The sequence below is a fragment of the Python bivittatus genome, unplaced genomic scaffold, assembly GCF_059951505.1.
Source record: "Python bivittatus isolate LINGU-HERP-01145 unplaced genomic scaffold, Pbiv_v1 ctg000580_np1212, whole genome shotgun sequence".
Taxonomy (NCBI): domain Eukaryota; kingdom Metazoa; phylum Chordata; class Lepidosauria; order Squamata; family Pythonidae; genus Python; species Python bivittatus.
The window spans coordinates 21,747,091-21,759,913 of NW_028277087.1; the positions used below are offsets into that span (position 1 = coordinate 21,747,091).

Genomic DNA, 12,823 nt, shown 5'->3' on the forward strand with positions numbered 1-12,823 from the left:
ACTCCATTGAGATAAACAAATCCTAACTCCAAATTATACCAATTTGTTTAGAGTATACATATTTTTCATTTAGGCCAGCCCCTTTTGTCTTCTTAATGAATGGCAGTTTTATTCTTCTACTTGATAGATACAGTTCAGAAAATTGTCAGATCTTTCTTCGGCCTCAGAAATATCACTGCTGTTCAAAAGAGTAGCCTAAGTCTGAATCATTTCATACTTCATTCAGCAGATGGACGTCTTTGAGTTGGAACTGCAAAATTTTGAGACACAGGCAGCTAAACTAAGGGATCATGGAGAAAGATTTCATTTGCCAGTTGCCATAACCCACGAAGTGTATAAACTAGAGGTAAACATGCTGAATAATAAATAAATGCCTAGCCTGTATGGATTGAACAAAATGAAATGCAACTGATCTCAGCATTTTGAGGTTGAGATTAATCAGGGAAGGCAAGGGCATAAAGTAGGATCGCTAGAAATGAGTGTGAGAAAATAAAATGTAAGCAAAATAAAGCATCTGGAACAGGGATCAGCACCCTTCTACACAGGGGCTAGAGGCTATGCCACTGCCAATATTTCCAGTGGACTTTTTCTTCTGCCTTTATTTATTTATCCTATTTATATAGCTGCCCATTTCACACAAGGCGATACTGAGGTGGCTGGTGAAGCCATTGCCAAAATGGTTGCCCAAAGAGACAGCATGTACTCTCTCTCTCTCTCTCTCTCTCTCTCAGGGGCCAGATAAATATATATTTTGCAGGGACCATGGGCCAGATGATTTCGGGTGGCAGGCCACATCTGGCCCATGAGCCATAAGTTGCTGACCCCTGATCTAGAACATGAAATATTGCAGGTTTTCCTAGAAAGGATCATAGCATGCAAATAATTAATAAGTCTATTTAAACTCTGATGATCTAACAACTGGTGACCTTGGAGACACGTCAGCCAGTTCAGTGAGACCCAGATGGACGTTGTAATTTGATGGGGAATATCTAATATATAGATACATACATACATCCCTGAACTGCATCCAGAGAAGAATGGATTTGGCAAGTAAAATGTTTGGTTTAGCCAGTCAGAACTTGTAGATTTATAATGTATATTGGTCAGAATATGCAGTTAAGCTCTGACTGCTGATCAGCTTTGTACCATCATAAAAAACACATTCATTAGGTTCTAGAAGGGTAGTAATATTAGTATTTTGTAGCAGAAGACTGTTGACTTTGAGATGCCACAGTATCTCTGTACTACAACTGTCTCATAAGTTATATAAGCAGAATTTGTTTCATTTAATTTCTAGGAGGTGCTGGATGACCTTTGGGAGATCCTAAGAGTCAAACAGAAGGAGCTAAGCTCTTCATTCATTGATGAACAACAATATGAAGCTCTGTTACAAGGACTTAAAGAGCTCATAAATCTTGGGAAAGGGAAACTTGCTCATGTTTCAAAGCTGAAAATTACCGGTCAATCTGATTTACACGTACACCTACAAAATCATAAGGTATAGATCTCTGTTTAAATTATACTTAAAGGTTTTTTCCCTATCAGGAAGTCACTCATGGATTTCTGTCATATGTTATGATTAATTACAAAAAACACTCTTCTGCAGAAAATAGGGAATGAATTCAATTCAAACATAGATGTTGTGTTCACAAAACACACAATGATCAAATGAATAAACCACATTATGGCTTAATGTGATGACCTGATTTACTCATCCTGCTAAGATAATAGCTGGCTTCCCACCATACGCTGAATCACAAACTATAGTTTTAGCCTACTCTAGCATATGCTGTGAACCCAGCCAGTGAAATCATGGCAACAATGAGATTCATTGTTCAATCTGATGATATATTCATGCATCCACGCATGCACTGATTCATTCATTCATTAGAGTTATAAACTGCCTCACTCTAGAGCTCTAGGCGATGAATCTCATAACAAGTGTGTTATGGTAGCTCTTGCAGTACTACCATTCATATGAATGAAAAATGATGGTTTGCCTTTAACTGGCAAAATAAGATCTCTGCCTGGGGAAGGGTTGCTGGTTTCTCCCATCTTGAGATGAATGGCACAACAGCTGTACTGATACTAAACTGGCAGTCCTTAGATGCCATCGCTTGGGGAGAAAACCAGAAAATATTCATTTGTTTTATGTTTATTTTCCACTCAGAGCTTTTAATGTAATCTCTTCACACATGGGCAGAGGTATTTTGTAGGGAGGGGAGGGGTTGTTGCTGTTATGTGTAATCATAAAATCTACCCAGGGCTATAATTACTTTGCTGGAAATAAAATATAGCCCTGGTAATGAAGATGAATGTTTACAAACTGCCCAGGAGAAAGATTGGATAAACACAAGTTGATTCCTACTTAACTTCTTTGAATGTAAAGTTAAGGGAAACAGTTACTTCTGTTCTGCATCAAATTAAGAGGGCTGTAATTGATAGTATGTTTTATATGGAAACGCCCCTTATTTAAGATATTAGAAGTATGGCTTGGTTAGTTGACTAAATTATTACATTTGGGATCCAGAGGGATTTTTTTTATACAGCAGTGTTTCTCCAGAATTGTTAGTGTTTGATAGGGAAAAAAAACCCTTCAAATTTCATTTTGGATTCAATCATATAAAGGAATTAACTTCTTTTAAAAAATGAGAAATAACTTGCTTTGTTCCAAACCAGCTTATGACTTAAATTCAACTATGTTACACTGATAACATTATCAGTTTTATCATAAGGTCCAGTGCTTCTACCAGTATGCCTTCCACTCATATCCAGATGCCCTGCACCAATTTATCCATGAGCTTCTGTGTTCATTTTCTCCTACTTACTTTTGGGTCTTATGCCAACAAGAGTAGGAGAAAGGAAGCAGGGTATCTTCTCTTTCCCCCATGGTGAATGGAACATCCCATTCCATCCCATCTCATCAGGTCTGGCAGAAGAGGCATGTTGTGGGTCCTATCTGTGAAGGGGCCCAGGAGACAAGCCTTTTCTGCTGTGGCCCCTCCCCTGTGAAACATCATCCCCTCTGAGGTGAGATTGGCCACATCTCTCCCGATCTTCTGGAATTCCCTTAAAACCTGGTTGTGTCAACAGGCCTGGGGATCACAAGAGAATGGTAATTTGATTAGATAGCTCCATTGTTTATAATCTAATGCTCTCCCTTAGCCTTTTATAATAATATTTTTTTGGTATTTTTGAATGTTTTTAAAATTGTTTTTATGGTCATTTTGTACGCTGCCCAGAGTCACATTGCATGAGATGGGCAGCCATATAAATTTGATTAATAAATAAAATAAATAAACATAATTTTAGCACTGACTCAGATCTCAGTAGCTCTGGAAAAGGGATCTAAAGAGGAGGCCTGGCAAATCACAGGTTAAGTGGAAAGGAGAGGGGAAGTAATTGCATTATTTTTTATCTCAATTACAGATGGAAAAGAACTTGAGTAGCAACATTAATCTCAAATTTATGGTGAACAGTGCAAATTACCATCCCTTCCATTCCAAGCCAAAGGAATATGAACTTTAGCAACATCATGGTTGTTAATTAACATGTGTTCATGTGAATACATTTTATATGGTTTCATTTTGATGTTTTTTAAAAATTTATAGTCTTCTGTAATAATGTACTCCTTTTTTTTGAAACTAACCTTTCTCATGAGCAAGAATTCTTTGAAGGCTAAGAAAACATATTAGGGGAGATACAAACTTTTACCCAGGACTGAGTTCTTCTTCCTTAGCAACTGGAAAAAGGAGAGAGTATAACGTTTTTCTCTCTTTCCCAGGAACAGTCTTTTTGGCATCTTCAGTCTCAGACATAACTGTAAGCCCAGCAATCAATCATCTACTTGCTTAGGGAATGACCAACAACTTGCATATTTTATCATATTTAACACATGAAGAATGTTGACATTCTCGGTTGAGTTGTACCAAGTATTATTGTTAACCATTTTGCCATTTTTAAAACTATTAAAATATAGATTTGTTGTTTGTAAAAGTTACAGGTAATGAAAGTGGATGGGTTTCTGTATTATTTAAATATCCAGAGTAGGCACATATAGCAGAAACATTTTAATTTTATTTCTGCACTCACAAGGAAAGTATGTTCTTTTTGAATAATTATTATGTGAATATAATTATCTGTACATATGCTCCTTTTCTTTTTTGAACATAGAGCTTTTTCTGTAAGCTGAATGGCCATATGCTTCTTGTACAAAAAGTGGCAGCTCCAATATTACAAAAGAAAGAGAAATTCTGGAAGGATGTGGCAGAGGAGGTCAAATCATTGGAAGAGCAAGCTATTCAACGTGGTACCCATTTGGAAAACCTTTTACAGGTCAGAGAGTAAAATAAAACAATGTGAAATAAGGGAAGGAGTCTGTTGCATTCAGCTTCTAACACAGAAGTTGAGTGAGAGATTGAACATTTTCACTTTAATTTTACACACTTTAGGAATTTATCCAAATCCAAAACTAGATTGATACTGCTGCAGCAGAAGACTTTGGACTGATTCACCAGGGGTCTTTTTATATCTCAATAAGTAATAAAAAATATTTTTGTACTTGTATATCCATTAAATAATGCTACTGTGTTGAGATTCAAGGTCATATTTGTAATGGAAGAACCAAATACTGTACATTTGTTTACGTTGGATACAGCAGCCTTCCCAATTTGGGAATATACCTTTATAGTCTGATATACCTTTATGATATATCCGACTATAACTTTCATCACCCTCAGCCAGTATAACTTTTTGTAGTCCTACCTATCTGGAAGAAACTGGATTGAAGAAGATTATTGTATACAACCATAATGTGTACTACTTAATTTTTTGGGGATTTACCAACAATGCTCTTCACCTTACAGGACTGGATAGCATTTGATGAGAACTGCGTTTCATTCTGCCAAAAGCTGGAGGCGCTTTCACCCCCAGTGCCTTTTGTGACTTTAGTGGAAGAGACAGAAGGAAGAGTAATGGAAAGGACTCAGCTCCTCCAGGTATTGACTTGTCCCTAGATTCTGCAATTTCCATTGTAACTATGGTTACTATTTAATGAAACACACTATAAAAACTAAGACTTGAATAATGTTTCCTCTTTTTGTAATGAAGGGATTGAAGGCTAAATGTGTCTGTAGAAACTATACTTTGTAATTTCATGTAGTTCCATTTAGGAAGGACATTGACAAACTGGAGTATGTCCAGAGGAGAGCATCAAGATGATTAAGGGCTGGGAGGAATGGTTGAGGTTCTGGATATGTTTAGCCTGATGAAGAGAAGACTTTGGAGAGACATGATAGCTGTCTTCTAATTTCTGAAGTGCTATCATATGAAAAATGGGGCAGAGTTGTTCCAGAAGACAGGACAAAAGACAAGGGGTTTAAATGACAACAAAGTAGAATTTAGTTGGACATCAGGAAAAATTTTTTAATAGTGACAACTATGGAATAGAGTGGCATAAGAAGTGGTGGTCTCTGCTGGAGGTTTTAAACTGAGTCTGGATGGCCATACATCAAGGTTGTTGTAATAGTGCAGTCCTGTACTGGGAGTAGAGGATCTTCAAGGTCACTTTCAACCCTTACATTCTGTGATCCATGGGAAACCTGAGATTTCCCAGTTAGGCATAGAGTCAGAAGATGAAGGATGTAAAATAATTACCCTAAGAGGAAGACACAAGCCAAGAAACTTGTCCAATTCCATCTTGAGATATTGAATAAATAGAATAAGTTAGAGATATGGGAAAGATTAAATTCTCTCCAAGTAATGCTTGTGCAAAGGATTCATTGCAATTATAAAATGTGTTGACTGCCAAATTTGATTAAAGGAACACTGAATGATAAATAGATTTGCCTTTTTGTGTGAGATTAAAGGGAAATATATTAGTAATGATGTGCACCATTACTTCTCATTTACTTAATATAATTTCTTTGTTGTTTCTTAGGAAATCAAAAAGAACATTGAAGGAGAACAGGTTAGATATTATCAAATAGCAAAAGAAGGGAAGAATTTGATAGAGCTTCTGAGCTGTCCTGAATTTCAGTGCCAGGTTGAGAAGCTGGAACATCAGTGGACATCTCTTTCCCAAAGAGTTGACCATGAACTACAAAGACTTGAGACATTACACAAACTCTTGTCCAGGTAGGAACTATTCTTACTTGTTTTTGAAGGTCAGTTTCCCTCACCTGGCACTCTCAATAAACATTATACCACAATTCATGTAATTCCCCAGCAATCACGTTGATAATCTAATATAAAATGGCAATCAAGCACATAAAACAATCACAAGGGGACTCCTGCTTAGCTGGCCCCTAATTCTTGGGGGAAGAGCCAATCTTAACAGCTTTCCTAAAAGCGAGAAGAATTAGGGCCTGTTGTATATCTGGCAGGGGGAGGGAGATCATTCCAGAGAACAGGGGCAACCACAGAAAAGGAACACTTCCTAGGTCCTATAAGATGACAAGATTTAAAAGAAGGAACCTGGAGCATGCCCTCCCTGTGGGAGCATGTGGGGTGGGCAGACCTTCTTGGGAGAAGGCAGTAACCTGGTAACTGCCTTCAAGTAACCTGGTCCTATGCCATGTAGGACTTTAAAGGTAATAACCAGCACCTTGAATCACATCTGGAAGCCTGTTGAGAGCCAGTGCAGCTTGCAAAGTAGCGATGTTATGTGGGCATAAAGAGATGTGCCCATAACTACCCGTGCTGTTGCATTCTGGACCAATTGAAGCTTCCAAATGGATGGTTCTCAAAGGCAGCCCCAGGTACAGTGCATAGCAATACTCCATTTGGGAGATGTCCAAGGTGTGAATAACCATGAGCAGGACCTTCCAATCCAGGAATGTGTACAACGGCACACAAGAGATAAGAGCATTTGGTGTTACTCCATCTGGTAACTTATGGGAAGGAGATTTTTTTCATTTAAAAAACATCAAGAGGAGCAGTAACCAAAGTCATCTAAAGCATGGGGAGAGGGTAGACATTTTATATTTTCATTGCTCTTGCGTAGGAGCAGAAAACCTATACCCCCTCCAGATATTAATTCCCAAATTCCATCTGCACATTAATTTCTGTTGATTATTAACTGGCTTATAAGTCTGTTATCAGTCAGAAACATGGTGGTTTGAGGAGTCTGTGGTGACTTATTGATTCCAGTTCCTGTTCTGTTTTCTTTTGTTTTTCCTGCAGTTACAGCAAAGACTCGAAGGAGCTCAATGCCTGGTTGGAATCTGCTCAGCAAAATGTGAACTATTGGAAGGAGCAGTCTCTTAATGCATCCCAGGACCTGAACACTGTCAGGAACCATATTCAGAGTTTGCTTGTAAGTCAGACAGTGTTTATGTGGCAGAAAATACTGTGAAAATACAAGAACAGCCTTTCCATCCATTCCTGTACATTGTCTCCAGCACAGGTCAACCGTATCTCTGGAGAGCTCAAATACCCTACTAGTCAGAGATAAGATGGTTCTTTTTAACATCTTGTTGCTAAGGGCCATTAATAAACATACAGTATTCCCTATGAATTTATCTAATGTTATTTTGTGAAGCCATCTTCAAACACACACTTCCTTTCCTTTATACTTATCAATCTCACAGGACTATCCTGGTTCCTTGCATGACATTCCAAAGGCTGGATTTGCACACTATACTAATGTGATTTGTTTAGCATGATTTGCTAAGGCTTGGTGAATAAATCATATTGTATTTTATGGTAATAAATTACAGTTTGCAATCATGGTTTGCTGCTGACTGTGGTTGTGACTTGGCATGACCTTGGCATGTAAAGATGTAGGAATTGTTTATAGTTTGGCTGGTGTGGGTCTTCCGGGCTGTGTGGCCATGTTCTGGAAGTTTTGTTTCCTAATGTTTCGCCAGCACCTGTGACCGGCATCTTCAGAGTGCAGGAGCACAGACAGGAGCAGTTCTCTCTGTGCCCAGGGTGATGTGACCCTTTTTGTGGGTATTTATAGAGATCTGAAGGGGGGGATTGGGGGTGTGTGGGGGTGTTGGGTTACTGAGTGGCTGCTTGTTTTGGTGTCAGCATCTGTGTGTATCTTCCTGGGGATTAGGCAGGGGTTTTTCTTCTATTGAATTGTTAACGAGGGGCTGCTGGGGGTGATTAGCAAATTCATTGTGTGAACTGTTCACATGTTCTGGTGGTTGAGCTGAATTCCTTGACCTTTTGCAGGCTGTATTTTTCAGGATTGGTAGCCAGGTTTTGTTGATTTTTAGACTCTCCTCTTTTTTATTGAAACTGTGCTGGTGTTTGTGAATCTCAATGGCTTCCCGGTATAGCCTGGTATAGTGGCTGTTGGTGTTGTCCAGTATCTCTGTGTTTTCAAATAGGATTTTGTGTCCAGTGTGCTTGAGAGCATGTTCAGCTACTGCAGATTTTTCTGGTTGCTGTAGTCTGCAGTGTCTTTCGTGTTTCGTGGCTCTTTTTATTTCATTCTTGGAGTAGCCATTCGCTTGTAGGACCAATTAAGGTGGTTAAGTTCAGAGTTTAGGAACTGGGTTTCGCAGATCCGATTGGGACGATCCATGAGGGGTTTGATAATGCCTCTTTTCTGACATGGGTGGTGGTTGGAGTTTTTATGTAGGTACCGGTCTGTGTGGGTGGGTTTTCTGTAGACTTTGTGTCCTAATTTGAGGTCTGGTTTGCGTATGACCAACGTGTCTAGAAATGGAAGTTGGCTGTCCACTTCTTTTTCCATGGTGAATTGTATATTGGGGTGGACGCTGTTTAGGTGGTTCAGGAACTTCTCTAGGTCTTCTTCATCCTGACTCCAAATTGCGAAGGTGTCATCCACAAATCCCCCCCCCCCCCAGATCTCTATAAATACCCACAAAAAGGGTCACATCACCCTGGGCACAGAGAGAACTGCTCCTGTCTGTGCTCCTGCACTCTGAAGACGCCGGTCACAGGTGCTGGCGAAACGTTAGGAAACAAAACTTCCAGAACACGGCCACACAGCCCGGAAGACCCACACCTGCCATCGTATGCCGGCCGTGGAAGCCTTCGACAATACATTGTTTATAGTTTCCTGGCTTATTCCTGGTTTGGTATTACATCTCACTCAAACCTCTAACCAAGCCACAAAGATTCAAGGCAAGCCAGAAAAAATGAAAGAAAATAAGGAGAAATTTGCCAAGTCAGTCATAATGGTTTGCAAGACAGACTGCTTGTTCAAAAAATTGAGCTTAAAACAGTGGCTTAATGTGACATGTGAATGCAGCCACAAAGCCCTATTTAGTGAGTCAAGCCTTCTACAGTTTTCTCCAACACCCACCCCCCTCTATCACCTTTACAGATAGCAGGAGGATTCTCTCTTTTATGTAACTGATTGTGTCATTCACAGCCAGTATATGGGAGTGAGTTATGTTCTTATAAGCTATCCAGACAGGAACACATTTATGAATTTAACCTCTAAATATAATTATTATTGGAAGATAACAGCTAGAACCAACAGTCATTTTATATAAGATTGCAAAGAACAATTTATCCTCCCGTCTTTAATCGCTATCCTGCTACATTTTTATATTTTCTCCCTCACTCTTGTAATTATCTTTGACTTTCTCTTCTGAATAACTTTCTCATCTCACTTTCATTTGGTCCCCCCCATCACTAGTCACCTATCTGTCCAGAGGGCAGACAAAAATATAATATGTAAATGTCAAATGTCCACACAGAAAGTTTTGAACCTGGGTCTAACTGACCCATCTGTACTTTTCCATCCAGACCTTGAGCGTTATCTCTGAGTACTCTAAAATGTAAGAAATAAAGAGTAAGCTTCATGTTGAGCAAAGGTTTGGACTTTAGTCTCCTCAGTTTACTCCCAGCTCTGTCCAGTATACCTAACTGGTGCTTGGTGTAGTCTTTAAAAGTGAAAAAAAGAGAATAATGTTATATCGCTGTTTAAAACGATTTCATAATTTAATACAATTAATATGCTTCCTTAATGCAACATTTTTATACACACCATATTTTATGATATTGTATGATTCTTTAGGAATTCTCTAAAGAGATCGATGATAAATCTTCCTTGAAGTCTTCGGTCATAAGTACTGGAAATCAGCTCTTGCTTATTAAGGAATCTGATGCTGCAAAGTTGCGGTCATCTTTGGCAGAGTATGAGCAGAGATGGACTGACCTGGTTGCTCAATTGCCAGACATCCAAGAGAAGTTTCAACAGGTAAAAAGCAATTCATCAGCCAAGCCACTAGACGTCAACAACTTTGAAGACTGCCATAGTTATTCATTGCACACTGCTGTATATTACATATCTCAATCATTTCTCTGTTTAAAGATTCTTACCTATCCATTTTATCTAAGGTGAATCCATGAAATTGAAGTATTAAATACTACCATTGTTGCAGTTCCTGCTAGTGGTACAAGCATTTATATAAAACTCAAGAATGCTGATCCACAATTGTCCTACTAAAAAGTTCAACTGAAACTGCCCAATATTGTTCTTTATCTTTGACTTGTAATAGCAAATGTCTCAGCAGTTTAAAACATATAATCTTCCTGCACTCCTGTATAGTTGTGGGGGAAAGAGAGAAGACGATGACATGTGCAACATGATGTCATCACACAAATGGCATTCCTTACACAGTATAGTTCCCTCAGACATAATGACTTCATGACACAAGTGCATCATTTGCATAATAATATGCAGATGTCATTTTGACATCGTTGTGGCTTATTGCAGATGCCACTGTGTAGTTGTAAAGTTTGTGCCTCTTTCTTAACTTGTGAACACTAAGGATAATTTGCTAAGAATCAAGTGAACTGACCCGAAGGGGGATGTCTACATCACAGTCAAAAATGACATCTACTCCACATAGAAAAGCAGTGGGGGAGGGGGGAGAGAAAGAGTAAGATAAAAAATCCAGAGCCTTTCTGAATTTTAAATATTCTTCTGCAGACAGTGCTGACTACTGTTAGCTCTAAAGTCATTATAGGAGGGATAGTTTGATGCTTATATACCAGCAGTTTGTGGTCACTGGCTTATTTTTGGAAGCCCCATGGCAAGAGTATTCTGTCCCTTGTCTAGTAGTACACTAAGCAGGGAGATAAAGAGAAAGGCAGAGGAAGATCAGGGACTGGAGAAAACGAGAGAAAAGTGAGTGGTTCCATTCTCCAGTAACCTGCAGTATTTAACAGACTGCCCGAAAGGAATGCAGCTCTGGGCAGAAAAATATTTCCCAGTTCAGATTAAAAAATAGAACAGAGAAAAGGCTACTCTCTCCAACAGTGGCTAAATATTAGCCTCATAACCTGCTAGTGTGATAAGCACCCTGGACGCAGGATGCAGCTTCAGTTTGTTCTCCCAGTATCTTTTTTTTCCTGACTGCTTATAAGAGAGGTCTTTCAGGCAACTGCAACTTCTGCACACAGTTATTACAAAGTGCTTCAAAGTGGCAGTACAATCGTTTTTATCTGTGGAACACTGCTATGGGAAAGTGCATGATATCTATATAAAAATCAGACTTGGGGATCTTCTGTGTGCATTCTGAAAACTACTGAGGGGTTATGACAATGTCTATATTTGATTCTCTGCTAAGACTGAGCTGTGAAATTGAGCAGAGAATACTCCAAAGTCTAAGGAGACAGTGGAAGGGAGGGAGTTGTTGTACAGAATTTTTTGTTTTTGTTTGTTTGCTTAACCTACATCAAATAATCAGATGTGCAGGAACAAATGAGCAGTGGCTTCAACATGTGCATGTCTGTGGACAGAGAAATGCATTAAAGCAAGGAAAGATGACATCACCTATTGGAATCTATAGTCAAGGAGCTATTGGTTGCCAGAGAGACACAGTTTTTTAGAATTTCCTACTTCTCCCACAGTTATGAACAATGCCATTCATATTCACATTTAGAAAACTACCGAAAGTGCACAGCACAGTTCCTCATGTGTCTTCCAAGTGGCAATTTTATTTATTTATTAAATTTAAATGAAAATGATTCCATCTGATTTGGTCCATTGCTGCTTCTGAGAGATTGATTTTACAAGTAGAAACTCAAGAGACTGTGCATCTGCAGACACATTTATTAGGTCTTCACTACTGTTTTCATCAGGGTGAACAGGAGCCATCCTAATGCTAGTCCACTGCTTCAGCACACCTCTTTGCTTTATCACTAATACATATCTATCCCAAGAATAATGATGAACATTAAGCGCACAGGAGAATAGTTCTAACTTTTATATGTCGTGTTTATCTTTCAATATCTCAGAAAATACATTACATTTTGTTTCTTAAAACAAACTCTATTTTTTTAAAAAAGAAGTATAATGGTATAATTTTGTAACAGCTCCAGATGGCAAAGTTGCCATCTCATGAAGCGATCACAGAACTGAATGCCTGGATGAATCGCATTGAAAAGCAAAGAAGAAATGAGGTGGTAATTAATTTGCAAAGTCCTGCCAGCCAAGTGAAAGGCGTTCTTAGGAAGTACAAGGTAAGCAAGACACTATAAGTGCCAGACGTCTAGAAATGATTTCACTTCCCTTTGGGCAGAGAAGAAAATAACGTTCAAATAGGGAATCATACTATGTGGCCTATTTGAGTCAACTGAGATCATGGGATAGGGAATTATAACAATATTCTCTATATTTTTAGGGAGTGAATGGTACCTTGCATCATCAATTTGGTCCATCACCCAGAGTCACTTTATGTGAGATGGGTGGCCATATAAATTTGATATATCTATCTATCTATTTACCTCCCTCCCTCCCTCCCTCTGATATTGTCTACTTTACCTTCCTACTTTCCCCTTACATACCATCCTACCCCACTGTGTGCCCAGGCAGCAATTAGCAGGCATC

The 12,823-nt window shown here is 38.9% G+C and overlaps 1 protein-coding gene across 6 annotated transcripts in view; it reads left to right on the top strand.

The window, feature by feature from the left end:
- The window catches only part of SYNE2 (spectrin repeat containing nuclear envelope protein 2), a 231,703-nt gene that overhangs the window by 151,840 nt on the left and 67,040 nt on the right, over positions 1-12,823 (top strand). For 4 of the 6 annotated variants that reach the window (XM_088149745.1, XM_088149748.1, XM_088149746.1 and 1 more), the window contains 8 exons: positions 227-346; positions 1,298-1,498; positions 4,174-4,335; positions 4,866-4,997; positions 5,939-6,135; positions 7,183-7,315; positions 10,004-10,186; positions 12,310-12,456. In XM_088149745.1, coding sequence (XP_088005871.1) covers positions 227-346; positions 1,298-1,498; positions 4,174-4,335; positions 4,866-4,997; positions 5,939-6,135; positions 7,183-7,315; positions 10,004-10,186; positions 12,310-12,456 — 1,275 coding nt within the window. The remainder of the gene's footprint in view (positions 1-226; positions 347-1,297; positions 1,499-4,173; positions 4,336-4,865; positions 4,998-5,938; positions 6,136-7,182; positions 7,316-10,003; positions 10,187-12,309; positions 12,457-12,823) is intronic. The other 2 variants (XM_088149747.1, XM_088149749.1) reach the window with 2 other exon arrangements.